Raw genomic sequence first — 15,618 nt, 5'->3', positions numbered from 1 at the left:
ATTAGAGAGCTGTCTTGCTATGGTGGCACATGGTGGGCACTACATATTGGCATATCTATTGAAAAATCCCATTTTCACTCTGCAACATCGAGTGCATACTAATTTCTGCAAAACACCTGCGGGGTTAACATGCTCACTACATCCCTAGGTGAATACCGTGAGGGGTGTAGTTTCCAAAATGTGGTCTCTTTTGGGGGTTTTCGACTGTTTTGGTCCCACAGGGGCTATGCAAATGCAACATAGCGACCAGAAACCAATCCAGCAAAATCTGCACTCCAAAAGCCAAATGGCGCTCCTTCCCTTCTGAGCCCTGCCGTGTGCCAAAACAACAGTTTATGACCACATATGGGATATTGTCGTACTCGGGAGAAATTGCTTTACAAATTTTGTGGGTTTTTTTTTTCCTTTATTTGTTGAGAAAATTAAACATTTTTAGCTAAAGCTACGTCTTATTGAAAAAAAAGGATTTTTTTTATTTTTACTACCCAATTCTAATAAAATCTATGAAACACCTGTGGGGTCAAAATGCTCACTACACCCCTAGATAAATTCTTCAAGGGGTGTAGTTTTGTGAAGAGTTACTTTTATGTGGTTTCCACTGTATTGGTACTTTAGGGGGTTTGCACGGTGCCAAGAAACCAATCCAGCAAAATCTGTACTCCAAAAGCCAAATGGTGCTCCTTCTCTTCTGATCCTTGCCGTGTGCCCAAACAGCAGTTCATGACAACATATGGGGTATTTCAAAATTTTGAGCTAAATCTACGTCTTATTGAAGAGAAAGTAGAAAGAAAGAAAAAGAAAAATAGTTTCTTTAATATAGTAATTTTTTGGGCGTTTTCTCTGTTTTGGTCCCTCAGGGGCTTTGCAAATGTGACATGGCCTCCGCATACCATTCCTGCAAAATTTGAGCTGCAAAAGCCAAATGGCGCTCTTTCCCTTCTAAGCCCTGCTGTGTGTCCAAACAGCCGTTTATGACCACATGTGAGGTATGTTTTTACTCGGGAGAAATTGCTTCACAAATGTTGTGGTGCTTTTTCTCCTTTAGTCCTTGTGGAAATGAGAAAAAATTAGCTAAACCTACATTTTCTTTGAAAGAATGTAGATTTTCATTTTCACGGCCTAGTTCCAATAATTTCTGCAAAAAAACTGAGGGGTCAAAATGCTCAATATACCGCTAGATAATTTCCTCAAGGGGTGTAGTTAACAAAATGGGGTCACTTTTGGGGAATTTCCATTGTTTTTGCACCGTAAGAGCCGATCAACCCTGACATGGTGCCTAAAATATATTAGAATAAAAAGGAGGCCCAAAATCCACTAGGTGCTCCTTTGATTCTGAGGCCTGTGCTTCAGTCCATAAGCACACGGGAAGCAGATGTGGGATATTTCGAAAAACTGCAGAATCTGGGCAATAAATATTGAGTTGCATTTCTCTGGTAAAACTTTCTGTGTTACAAAAAAAATGGATTAAATATGAATTTCTGCAAAAAAAAAAAGGAAATTTTTAAATTTCACCCCTACTTTGCTTTAATTCCTGTGAAACGTCTGAAGGGTTAAGAAACTTTCTAAATACTGCTTTGAATACTTTGAGGGGTGAAGTTTTTAAAATGGGGTGACTTATTGGGAGTTTCTAATATATAAGGCCCTAAAAGCCACTTCACAACTGAACTGGTCCCTGTAAAAATAGCCGTTTAAATTTTCTTGAAAATGTGAGAAATTGCTGCTAAAGTTCTAAGCCTTGTAACGTCCTAGAAAAATAAAAGGATGTTCAAAAAACGATGCCAATCTAAAGTAAACATATGGGGGATGTTAATTAGCAACATTTTTGTGTGGTATAACTGCCTGTCTTACAAGCAGATATATTTAAATCTAGAAAAATGCTAATTTTTGTAATTTTTCGCTAAATTTTGGTATTTTTTATAATTAAATACTGACTGTATCGAGCAAATTTTGCCAGTAACATAAAGTCCAATGTGTCACAAGAAAACAGTCTCAGAATCGCTTCGATAGTTAAAAGCATTCCGAAGTTATTACCAGATAAAGTGAAACATGTCAGATTTGAAAAATGAGGCTCTATCAGGAAGGTCAAAAGTGCCCAAAGCGGGAAGGGGTTAAAAGGTGATTAGCCTGGTAAAAAGGAACAATATGCTCCCCAATGGCTTCTTCAGGGAGTGCATCATTTTGGTATTTTTTGAATACATGATAGTTTTGGACTCTCTTTTCTCTTGTGCTTTGCAATATACCTTTGGTGGAGTTTTTCTATCATTTATACAGGGGGGTTCTAAAGTACCTACGAGCACCCAGCCCTACGTACATATGTTTAGTAGTTTTTCTTTGTGTATAAATACCTCATTACACTGACTTCGAATATCAGTTCTTAAAACTTTACTTTAAAATATTTTCACAGATGGATCCTACTTTAAATTCAATACAATACAGGAAATGTTAAGAATTATAAAGAAAAATACATAGACAAAGAATAGGAATATACAGTGGATATAAAAAGTACACACCCCTGTTAAAATGCCAGGTTTTTGTCATGTTACAAAATCAGATGAATCATTTGAGAACATTTTCCACCTTTAATGTCCCCTATAATCTGTATAGTTGTATTGGAAAACAAACTGAAATCTTTTAGGGTGGAAAAATAAAACTAAAGAACACAAATAATGTGGTTGCATAAATCTGCACACCCTTAAACTAATACTTTGTTGAATTACCCTTTGACTTTATGATAGCATTCAGTCTTTTTGGGTAGAAGTCTATCAGCATGGTACATCTTGACTTGGCACTTGTTGCCCACTCTTTCTTGTAAAAGCGCTCCAAATCTGTCAGATTGCGAGGGCATCTCCTGTGTACAGCCCTCTTCAGGTCACCCAACAGATTTTCATTGGGATTCAGTTTGGGCTCTGGCTGGGCCATTCCAAAACGTTGTCTATTTGGAGGTATGCTTTGGGTCGTTGTCGTGCTGAAAGGTGACATTTCTCTTCATCTTCAGCATTTTAGCAGAGCCCTGCAGGTTTTGTGCCAATATTGACTGATATTTTGAACTGTTCATAATTCCCTCTATCTTGACTAAAGCCCCAGTTCCAGCTGCAGAAAAACAACCCCAAAGCATAATGCTACCTCCACCGTGCTCCATAATGCTGCCTCTATTATGCTTCACTGTTGGTATGGTGTTCTCTTGGTGATGTGCAGTGCTTTGCGCCAAACATACCTTTTGGAATTATGGCCAAAAAATGCAACCTTGGTCTCATCAGACCATAACACGTTTTGCCACATGCTTTTAGCAGACTTGATGTAAGTCTTTGCAAAACATAGCCGGGCTTGAATTTTTTTCTTTGTTTGAAAAGGCTTCTGTCTTGCCACCTTACCGCATAGCCCAGACATATGAAGAATACGGGAGATTGTTGTCCCATGCACTACACAAGCAGTAGCTGCCAGAAAGTCCTACAGCTCCTTTAATGTTGCTGTTGGCCTCTTGGTAGCCTCCCGGACCATTTTTGTCTTGTCTTTTCATCAAGTTTTGGGGCTCGTCCAGTTCTTGGTAACGTCACTGTTGCTCCAAATGTAATCCACTTCTTGACGACCATCTTCACTGTATTCCATGGTATATCTAATGCCTTGGAAATTCTTTGGTATCCTTCTTCTGACTGATGCCTTTCAACAATCAAACCCTTTGATGTGTTGTAAGCGCTTTACGGGCCATGGCTTTTGCTGTCACAGCTGAACTTTATATGGGTTTCCTCAGAATCCCTTTGAATAATGGCAGCTGTGAATGGTTAATTCTGAACATAACCACATCCCCAATTATAAGAGGGTGTTCACACTTATGCAACCACATTTTTGTCGTTTTGTTATTTTTATTTTCCCCTCTAAATGATTTCAGTTTGTCTTTCAATGGAATTGTACAGATTATGGGTCACATTAAAGGTGGAAAAAGTTCAGACATGACTCTTGTACATGATTCTTTGACATGACAAAAACCTGGCATTTTAACAGGGGTGTGTAGACTTTTTATATTCACTGTATTTTCTGCAAGTTTCATATTTTATTCAGCTGAAGGACATATTAACATGATTGGGAAAGGGATACTAGATTAAGAGACCTGTCAGTACTCACCTACACACATACAAGGTTTTGAGAGTGTGCATTTGCTATTATGCAATGATTACTTCATCTCTTTACTATTGTTAATAGGTCAATATTGCTGCTTGACCCAATAGTCCTGTAGATAACCTAGGACTGATTATCCATTGTTTATTCTGATTTTGGAGCTTAAAACCTCTTTCTTGTGATACTTTGATATTTTACATGCAGTTTACTGTTCTAGATGAGTGACTAAGTATCGGGCTTATATATGCCCTTCCCCCACATATGACTCATGACACATGACACATTTATTGGACTATGACTAAGAGGAAGAGGGGGATTGTGGTCACCCTCCATGTAGGTCTAATCTAAAATAAAGAACAAAGTAACTTTGTGAATCGTCTTAATTAAAATTGTCCTTTAGTTTTGTAATTACAGCTGCTATTCAGGCCTCCCCTGCCATCACTCTCCTCCAGGTCCTTGGCCATCTAATATTGCATGTGCACACTTATTCTTCTGGCCTTAAAGGAACAGTGTCATCACAAATTATTTTTTTATATGTTAAAGATGTTAGTGCTTTATTAAAAACGTTTATATTTATTTGTGTGTTTGTGTTTTACTTTTTCTTATTTTTACACTTTTTCTTCCCTATGGGGGCTGCCATTTTTTGTTCCATTTCTGTATGTGTCGATTAACGACACATACAGACATGGAATACGGCAGCCACAGTCCCATAGGGACTGCGAACGGCTCCCGTCCCATTCACTTGTGTGTACGGCGTCTGTGTGGGAACTGCGCATGCGCCGCTCCCACACAGTCCAATTTGAAATTGGCGCCGTCCGGCGCCATTTTCCTGTGGAGCGGAAGTCGCGGCCGGACAGTAATATTACTACTTCCGGTCGCGGCTTCCGGACTTGTGCACTTGGACCAGCGGCAGCAGACGGAGCGGACGGGCCGGAGGGAGCCGCGGCGGCAGGAGCAGGTAAGAGATTTCAATGTATGTTCCGTGTTTGTGTGTGTTTACTACTGTATGTAAACCTACTACACTGTGTGTTAGCTCAAAAAATGGCGACACACAGTGTAGGAGGTTACACCGTTCAAACCCCTCGTTTATCCCGGCACTAGCCAGGATAAAGGAGTAGGGGGATGCTGAGAGCTCACTAGAGCGATGGCTTTTCACCCAATTTTGCAATGCTGCAATTTTGGGAATAGCTCCATCTAGTGACCAGAAATGGGAAATATTATAAATTAGAATTAATTTATAATATTTCCTGACTCGTGAAAAAAATAAAAAAAATTTGAACAATGTTTAATCACCCACACACTAAATGTTTAATTAAAAAAAACAAAACATGTTTTTCTGGCAACACATTCCCTTTAAATGGGCAGTGTGCGCCATTTCAGCCAGCTTTCCAAGGTTATTTTAGGTACCCTCCTACTTTGCTCCGGGCCTGAGCAATTTAATTCTTTACTAGTTTGCTAGTGATACTCTGCCGCCTGCCCTGACCTTCTCTCTGTCTTCCATTACGACCATATTCTGCCTGCCCTGTGAGTACTCGGACTGCCTAACAATCAGTGATCATCTGCCGTCTGCCCTGACTTCTTCCTATATTGACCATGTATCTACCATTGGTCATCCCTTAGGTTCACACCATCCTCTGCTGGGCCCATGACAATCCTGTTCCTGCGTTTGTGTTTGTGGTATAATTTTGTAGGTGAAGTATTGGAGAGAAATAATTAAGCTTGTAATGTTGGACAATAGCAATTGTTCAGTATTTTTCTGTTAAGGATATGTACAGCTTTCAACCTCACAATCTTATTTTCGCCCATTTTAAAGACAGGTTCGGTTACCAGCTTCTGTGAATATGCCACAATTGTCTATAGGGATAATACCCCTTTACCAAATGCCTAGTATTTAACTAGTAATCATAGATAGAAAAGGATCCCATCAGGTCCCCATACACTACTGGTGCCATTGCAGCTACCTGGTCATTCTTACTGTTTATTCTGGCATAGCATACAGCTATATTAATTTAATAACTGTGATTTATTTCTTCCACACAGTTGGACAGATCTGGTTGCCACACCATTAAGGTCAAGACTGAGATCTTTAAGCTTAATATCACAGGCATGGAAAATGAACTGAAAGGTACCGCCACTGTTACAGAGGAAGGGACTGGTAAGTCAGATTTATTGTAGACTATTTCTTGTATCTTAGACATGTAAATATTGTACACATAGATGATATTTTTTTTCATGACAATGATGGAAAGGAAAAAGATCAATATGATTTTATAATCAGTGACTGCAGTTTAGCTGCACTGTGGCCAGGGATGTAACTATAGGGGGTGCACAGGTAGCCATTTTCCCAGACCCAGGTGCCTCACTGGGGGCAGTGTCAATCAGCTGCTTCAAAGGCCAGCAGGATATTGTCGTGTATTAAAAGAGGCATGGACTCGCGGGACAGGGATGTAATATTACCACTTTACAAAGCATTAGTGAGGCCTCATCTAGAATCTGCAGTTCAGTTCTGGGCTCCAGTTCATAGAAAGGATGCCCTGGAGTTGGAAAAAAATACAAAGAAGAGCAAAGAAGCTAATTAGGGGCATGGAGAATCTAAGTTATGAGGAAAGATTAAAAGAACTAAACCTATTTAGCCTTGAAAAAAGACGACTAAGGGGGGACATGATTAATTTATATAAATATATTAATGGCACATACAAAAAATATGGTGAAATCCTGTTCCATGTAAAACCCCCTCAAAAAACAAGGGGGCACTCCCTCCGTCTGGAGAAAAAAAGGTTCAACCTGCAGAGGCGACAAGCCTTCTTTACTGTAAGAACTGTGAATCTATGGAATAGCCTACCGCAGGAGCTGGTCACAGCAGGGACAGTAGATAGCTTTAAAAAAGGGTTAGATAATTTCCTGGAACAAAAAAGTATTAGCTCCTGTGTGGAGAAATTTTTCCCTTCCCTTTTCCCGTCCCTTGGTTGAACTTGATGGACATGTGTATTTTTTTCAGCCGTACTAACTATGCAACTATGTAACTATGTAACAAAGGCCCTTATGCCACATAAGAAGACACTAATACTATAAATGGCACAGGGTAGATGGGTGTCAGATTTAGCATTCGAGCCCAGGGGCTACAAATTATGCTTTGAGTGTAGACATAGACTCCCTTCACATTTCGCTATAGCACTACATTTAGTGTGTATGTCAGGAAAGCTCAGAGGACACACGTACATAAGACCCTATTAGCCGTTTGGCCTCGTCGGGCTGGTACACATTTGTATACTTTTTTTTTTAGGTATGGAATAGCCTATTAAACTACGCTATTTCATACAAAGGAATCGCGTAAAAAGACAAAGACGTATACCACGCGGTATGTTTTTAGACAGGCCTATAACATTCCCTAATCTGACTCCTTTCCATGGCCCTCCTTTTAGATTAGTCATCAGAATACGATTCCCTCACACTCCTTCTCTTCCTGTCCGTCATTCACGGATACTGGCTGGTAACCGGCTCATGCAGCTTTATGTTACTACCCATGTGTATAAAAATGGCTGGACTATTGTACAGAATAAACACTGTTACACTTTGTGTCTCCCTTTTTTCCTCATAGATTGTAAGCTCTTGCGAGCAGGGTCCTCACTCCTCAGGTTTGAATTGTAATTTAACTTTGTCACTATGTAATGTCTGATATAGTTTGTTTCATGTTCCCTCTAAATTGTAAAGTGCTTTGTAATATGTATATAAATAAAGATTATTATTATTATTATTATGCTAAATGAATACCAAAAGGTGTTATATAAGATTATCTTTACGTCTATAAATAGTAATTAAAAAGGGGAAACCATCTGATCACCATAAAATATTACTGTATGTAACAATAGAATTAGTTTCGCACAACACATTATAAGACATTATTTTCGATATTCCCTCTTCCTGTAGATGTGGAGCTGTCAACAACTGGTAAAACCACCATATCAAATGTCATCAATAAAGTGTCTTTTATTAATGTTGACAGTAACTACAAGCCTGGCATCCCATATACTGGATTGGTGAGTCATACAGAGATTTTTGTTTTCATATACCAGATTTTAAGGGTCAAACATTTTAAGGATTTTTATATATTATAATTTCTTATTCCAGATTAAAGTGGAGGATGCAGGGGGTGTTCCTAAATCAAACATTAAAGTATATCTAAAAAATAGATCTGAATCGTTGGACCAGATCTTAGTGACCGATGAGAATGGACAAGCGTCTTTTACTCTGCAGACAACCGACTGGAAAAACACTATATACTTAACGGTACGAGTATGCTTGTTCAACTGCAGTAGGGCCCATCAAACCCTGGTTTTATATTCATTTTTATATCAGTTTGGAATGTAAAATACAACTTTCTCTAAAAATCCATGATAATAAAGTACAAAATATAAGGGAATATTACATTTGAATTAACAGTATTTCAAAATCTCAATAACATAAATAGGCTCTTGGTGCCAATACCGCCCTAGGTGGTGGTCATATTACCATCCCTTTGAAAAAAATAATCTCTTATTTGACTCTATCTGTATGCTTTTATTCTATTACCTACCTGTATAGCTTGTACATGTTATGCTATATGATCATTTCTGCTTCTGTAGCAGGGTAGGAGAAGGGTTAAGTTGGGAGCTGTCTGTCACTCAGCTGTTCTGGCTCATGATTAGCCAAGAACCCATCGATTAGTTCTGTCTACTATTTAATCCTGCTTTTCCCTGCTATTCTTGCCCGTTATTGATTTTTCTTACTAATTCCTTCTGCTAGTTTTCTCTGTGTTTTGGTTTGTATCCTCAGGTTGTTTTTTCCTGTTACCTTCTTTGACTTGTCCTCTACTGCTACTGTGTATGACCTCGGACTGTTGACTATTCTCCTGTCTGCTTTTTTGGTATTGTTTGACTCTCTTGATTATTTGACGCGGCTTTACTCTGTTTACAATATTGGTTATCGTTTTGGCTCTGACACAACCACGCCGTTAATGACATTTGCTAGTTTGACAATACTACCTGTCCGCTCCACCTGCCTGGTGAACGGAACATATCCCTTACCACCACCAGCGATACTCAGCGTTTGCTAGCTAGGTTCCTGATAGTGGGTTCACTCTTACCAGAGCGGTTTATCTGCTTTAGGCAGGGCCCTAGTACTTTGAGGGCAGTTGCAGAACAAAATCACCACTAGCTGAGTCAGGCAAGCTAGCGCCAAGACTAGCATTTGCTGTACTGGTAGTTTTGTCAGTCACGTTACAAGTATAATATTAAAAAATAATAATAATCACAATATTAAAATTCTACAAAACTCTGGTTCCTGCCACACATAATGACGGTGACATCTTCCTTCTTATAGATGTAGTGGACGACTCCTTTTATATTTACAGATCTAGTGGTAAAAAGATTTCTATACAGATTGCTTTATTGGCTGTCAAACTAAGTAACCACACTAATGCTAATCGTTCTTGGTACTGCAGTCCCCCATACCTCTAATTACTTTGGTTGCCCACCTTTGAACCCTTTCCAAATTTGTTATGACTACTATACATTGGTTATTGATTCTACTTTTCTTCTATTAGAAGCATCTGGAAGTTTGATATGCATTTAAGAGAAGGACTTAGTTTATTAATAACCAATTCAACTTGTTTTGTAATCCTGAAGAAATTTTAGCAGAATCAGAGCTCATCTTGGTTCTTCCTTATACTAAGCTTCTTCAGTAATGCCACTCAGTAATTTGAGTAGTGAAACATCTTACATTTTACAGACATCCTCTTTAATTTTGGCATACAGAAAACATAATTATCAATGAGAAATTAAATAAGATTCCGTATTCTTTCATTAGAAGAGCTTGAAATATATATCTATTTTGTTTTTAAGGCGCGAACACAACTGGTCGTTGAACCACATGTTTATGGTAGATATAGGCCTGATTTTGGTGAAGCCACACAGCGAATCCTCCCCTTCTACTCTCAGAGCAAGAGCTTTTTAAAACTCAATTCTTTGGATAAAGTTCTCCCATGTGAGGGCCATCAAGAAGTCCATGTGGAATACATCATTAGTCACAGAGAGCTAGAGGAGGTCAAGAAAATATACCTGCATTACCTGGTGAGAAATGTAAACTATATGGCTATTGTTAATCCTGTTATTAATCTATGTCCTCCTATTCCCTATCTATTGCGGGTCCTGGGCACTTGTCAAGTTTGCCACTACCTAAAACTGGATTTATCTAAACTAGTTCAAAGGAAAAGTAGAGCTGAGTTGCCTATAGCAGCCAATCAGATTAGTGGAAATAGACTTTACTGCATCATCCTCTTTATTATACTAGTACTTATCATCATCATCCTTATCAAAGTATCATTTTTATTTTTTCACAGTTGGTTTCTAAAGTTTCTATTAAAGGCTCAGGGACCTTGGAAATTAAAACGGAAAACACTAGTGAAGGTAAGACAAACAGTTAAAAAGACATCTGTTACTTTTTAGCATATTTGCCAAATGTCACAAATTTGTATTACCAATCCATATATCATCGGCATAAAGTGGATCTGTCAGCTGTCCTCACACATCTATTTTAGTAAATAATTGCAATCTCCATAAATTATAAATTCTAGAGCACCTTTCCTTATAATTGTGCATTGTGCTGTTCCTCTGTTATTCCTCCAGGAAATGTATGAATACATTTACAACTGGGTGTTACCATTTCCCTTGTCAATTGCATCTGTAACTAAACACTTTGACAATCTGGAATGGTAACAGTTCTTTATTCATACATTTCCAGGGTAAAGGACAGAGAAACAGCATTAGGGTATGTTCACACGAGGTCATTACGTCCGTAATTGACGGAACGTATTTCGGCCGCAAGTCCCGGACCGAACACAGTGCAGGGAGCCGGGCTCCTAGCATCATAGTTATGTACGATGCTAGGAGTCCCTGCCTCGCTGCAGGACAACTGTCCCGTACTGTAATCATGTTTTCAGTACGGGACAGTTGTCCGGCAGCGAGGCAGGGACTCCTAGCATCGTACATAAGTATGATGCTAGGAGCCCGGCTCCCTGCACTGTGTTCGGTCCGGTACTTGCGGCCGAAATACGTTCCGTACATTACGGATGTAATGACCTCGTGTGAACATACCCTTAAGCAGAGTTCTAAGGAAAGGTACTCCAGAATTGGAACAGACGCATATTTACTAGAACAGACAGGTTAGCAGAGGTGACAGGTCCTCTTTAAGGAAATTATGATGTACAAGCGAGGTGAAATCCTACAGGAAAATATGATGTTATGACCAATATTTCTAATGTCAAAAAATAAAAACGAAAAATAAAAACAGCAAAAGAAACGGAAAAAAAATTATATTGTTTTTCAATTAGTAATGTTTTTTTTTTGTCACAGATCTCCATGGAAAAGTCACCCTGAACCTTCCTTTAAGTTCAGGCACTTCTACGACTCTTCATGCTCTTGTTTATATCTTCCTGCCTAATGGAGAAATGTTAGCAGATACTGCAAAATTTAACGTACAGAAATGTTTCAAGAATAAAGTAAGTTGTCCTGTGTCTAAATTCTAGTAAAGCATGGTACAGTATTCTATCATTGACCACAATATATCATTTCATTCACCGTAAATGTCATCAATTTAAGGGGCCACTGCAGGTGAAATGTAGTATTATATGTATATGAGCGCTGTGCCTGGGGAAGCCCTTGACGTCACTGTCCCCAAATTGCACAAAAAAAATATATATATTTCTCCTGCATAAAACATGCCACGTCAATGAAAAAATAAAAAAGTTATGGCTGCTGGAAGGCAAAAACCGAAAAATGTAGCTGGTCATTAAGGCCTTTTCAGGCCCGGTCATTAAGGGGTTAAAAAAAATAAAACCAAAGCAAAGATTTGTAGTCTGTAACCATGGAGAAAAATAGTTCTGCATAAGAGCTGTACACGGGAGATTTTTAATATAGACTTTTAAAGTTGCTTATTATTTTTTATTTTAGCTGCATTGGAGGAATTAGTGTAGTAAAAATTCATCAAAAATATTTTTGTTGAAGAAAATAAGAAAACTTTCATTCAATTAAAAGGCTTTCCTGAGAATGCAGCTGAAGTTTTTAAAATAGTTTGCGACAGCAGCACTTCATATTTTACATATATGATAAAAGAGACACTATCACAATAGAAGACTTTTGTATAAAACGAGTAAGCACAGGCTGGTAAAGTCAATCATCAATGTCTACCCACCCACTTTACTCTCCAGTAGTAAATAGGAAGATAGGGTGCCAGGTAGGAAAGTATTTTTATTTTTTGAACTCCCATCAATGATTTCTTTTATTATATGTTTGTAACTTCGCTTCAGGTATCAACTGAGTTTTCACCAGGTGAAGTTCTTCCAGGATCAGATGTGACCCTCCAGGTTGAGGCTTCTCCAGGATCTCTCTGTGGTCTGAGGGTGGTGGATCAGAGTGTGGTACTGATGAAACCAGAGAAAGAACTGACTGCAGACAAAGTGAGTGATAGCATCACAGCAAACGTGTTTAATAAACCTTCATTATAGTGTAGCCTGGATTGCTTTGTTATTAGATGTTTATGCAATAATTTATACGTAGTGCAACAATATTCTGCAGAGCTGTACAAAGAATGTCACCGGCATTGGTCCTTTCCTCTTTTGGGGGTAACATATTCTATTGTTGGTGAAAATTATGACTCAGCGTTTGGCCTGATCAGTCAAAATGCAATTTCCTGCTCTATATAGCTCAGGCTCCTATGGTAAATAATGCAGTATTAATCCTTTGTATAGTTAGTGAGTTTTCATCATAACCCGCAAACAACATAACTCTTGTCTATGGTCTGTGTTTGGTATTGCAGCTAAGCCCCATTCAAATGAATGAGGCTGATCTGCAATACTAGGCACAGCCTATGGTCAAGAGTGGCGCTTTATTTATAATCTTAAAACCCCTTTAAATTGCAAGTTGACTAATATATGAAGGTATACCCGCATTACTGTGTTTGGGGTCAGCTAGGACAGAGTTAGATGTTCCCAGAATGTGTTATTGCAATAGGTTCCTATTTAGGATGCTGTTAATGTACAATTTATTATTTTTTTTTCTTTACAAGATTTTTGACCTCTTCCCCTCCTTTGATTCTGGATGGTATGATCATCGTATCCAGGAACAGGAAAAGACATGTGAATATAGACCCTTTAACCCAAGATTTATAGAATTAAGGCCATGGTTCCATGAAGAAGAAGATAGTGTGGATGTATACAGCTTGTTCAAGGTACAACATGTGATCACAGAAGTAATAATTACCTATTTGAAAAAAAATTACATTCACAATTAATTTAGCAAAAAAAAAAAAAAAAAAAGGTTCAACCTTAAAACATTGGGACGTTGCAAGAAAAAAAATACCCCTAACATAATCCAGATTTACAATAAGAAGAATCTGTAGTATGGGATGCATACTTTAGGAGTTTTAGTTCTGCTTAGAGCAATGAAAACTGTGTTATATGCCACCGACTTACATGAACAGATTGACTTATGGCCCCACACATTAGATAGCTTCACGATCGGCCATTTTGTCACACGGCAGAAGACGGAGTCCCGTCGTATGGTCAGGGGTGGATTTGGCATTTCTATGGCCTCAAGTAAAGTTATGTCTGGGAGTCCTAATCAAAAACACCTGTAGAGTGTTACATACAGTGCTCCCTGTAGATAGTGCCCCATACAGTGACCCCCGTAGATAGTACCACATGCAGTGCTTCCTGTAGCTCGTCAACCAGTACCCCCGGTAGAGAATGTCGCACACTATGCCTCCTGTAGATCCGGCCACACACAGTGCCCCTTATAGATAGTGTTACGCACAGTGTTTCCTGGAGACAGTGCCACACAGAGTGCACCCTATAGACAGTGCCACACACATTGATTCCTGGTGACAGTGCCCCCTGTAGAGAGCGTCACACCCTGTGCCCCATGTAGATAGTGCCACACACTGTGCTCCCTGCAAAGAGCCCACACACTGTGCCTCCTGTAAATAGTGCACACACAGTTCTCACTGTAAATAGAGCCACACACATTGATTACTGGTGATAGTGCCATACAGTGCCCTCTGCAGACAGTGTCACACCCTGTGCCCCATGTAGATAGTGACACACACTGTGCTCCCTGCAAAGAGCCCACACACTGTGCCTCCTGTAAATAGTGCACACACAGTGCTCACTGTAAATAGAGCCACACACAGTGCTCACTCTAGATAGTGCCACACACAGTGCCATCTGTAAACAGTGCCACACAGTGCCCTCTGTATATGGTGCCACACAAAGTGCCCCCTGTCGATAGTGCCACACACGGTTCCCTCTATAGATAGTGCCACTGGTAGATAGTGCCACACACAGTGTTCCCTGTAGATAGTGTCCCACAAAGTGCCCCTTGTACATAGTGTCTTCTATTCAGTAATATTGCCACCCCAAGCAAATTACAAAAATTATACTCACATAGCCACGTTCCCACGACGAATGGAACTGCACAGCAGGTCTCCCAGTCACGTTAGGCCTGCAGCCTATGCCGGCATGATGAAGTGACGTCATTGCACCAACCCGCGCAGAGATACTATCCCAGTGTCATAGGTTGCAGGCCTAACGAGACCTGTAGCCTAGTGAATAGTATTCTATTGTATCTATTGTAGTATTCTATTGTATCCTGAGGACGCAGATACACTTCAATGTGGCGGTGACACGGTGATTCAGGACACTTGTCCCGGATGCCCGGAGCTAGCGACGACTCTGGATAATTGTCGCACTTTGCGGCCCCACATAATTCCATGTTTTCGTGGTTGTAAATAGCACCACTACATATGGTGCCTCCATACAGAGATATTCTACTGAGTTAAAGCTATGTAATACCGTTCTAACTAAGTTATTTACGGGCACCACTATAACTAAATATACCAAATTTGGGGTGCTGCAGGATGTGCAAACATATGAAAAATGGGAAAAAGTGAGAAAAAGAAGCACTTCCACAAAAAGAACACACCCAATGCAATGAGAAGCGTACACTCAATGCAATGAGTAGAAAAAGGAAAGACAATCTTTATTATATTCAATGCACAGAAATGAAAAACAATTACAATTCACAGAAGCCAAATGTGTGTAATACAGGACAATCGACAACAAAAACTTTGTCTCTAATAAAACATAATATAGAGCTCAGGTCTACAAATCGTACACAGTACTGCCTATATGCAAAGGATGCGTAAACCAAGTCTAGAGAATAAACCTAGACTAGTTCAGGTGTGTTAAGGTCAAGATAAACCTAAATGAAAGAACAAATGTTGTATGTCCAATGAGTTTACAAAAAAGCTGGTTGATTAATGCAACAATATAACAAGCCAGCAAGAAAGTGAACACTATTATCCTAAACAAAGAACGTATCAGAAAAGGATATATAATAGTATATTACTAGTGCAGCTTCCTCAGGGGAAAATGGAATCCATAGTTTCTATTTTCCCCTGAGGAAGCTGCACTAA

At 39.2% G+C, this 15,618-nt stretch overlaps 1 protein-coding gene across 1 annotated transcript in view; it reads left to right on the top strand.

Annotated features, from left to right (window-relative positions):
* Positions 1 to 15,618, top strand: part of LOC142664177 (alpha-2-macroglobulin-like) — a 77,410-nt gene that overhangs the window by 24,091 nt on the left and 37,701 nt on the right. Inside the window, exons 9-16 of the mRNA XM_075843201.1 lie at positions 6,154 to 6,268; positions 8,041 to 8,150; positions 8,242 to 8,400; positions 9,993 to 10,220; positions 10,490 to 10,556; positions 11,502 to 11,647; positions 12,455 to 12,604; positions 13,213 to 13,374. Coding sequence (XP_075699316.1) covers positions 6,154 to 6,268; positions 8,041 to 8,150; positions 8,242 to 8,400; positions 9,993 to 10,220; positions 10,490 to 10,556; positions 11,502 to 11,647; positions 12,455 to 12,604; positions 13,213 to 13,374 — 1,137 coding nt within the window. The remainder of the gene's footprint in view (positions 1 to 6,153; positions 6,269 to 8,040; positions 8,151 to 8,241; positions 8,401 to 9,992; positions 10,221 to 10,489; positions 10,557 to 11,501; positions 11,648 to 12,454; positions 12,605 to 13,212; positions 13,375 to 15,618) is intronic.

This window comes from Rhinoderma darwinii, chromosome 11 (assembly GCF_050947455.1).
Source record: "Rhinoderma darwinii isolate aRhiDar2 chromosome 11, aRhiDar2.hap1, whole genome shotgun sequence".
NCBI classification, from domain to species: Eukaryota; Metazoa; Chordata; class Amphibia; order Anura; family Rhinodermatidae; genus Rhinoderma; species Rhinoderma darwinii.
The sequence above is the reverse complement of the archived record's forward strand: the minus strand, read 5'-3'. Positions and strand labels throughout refer to the sequence as shown.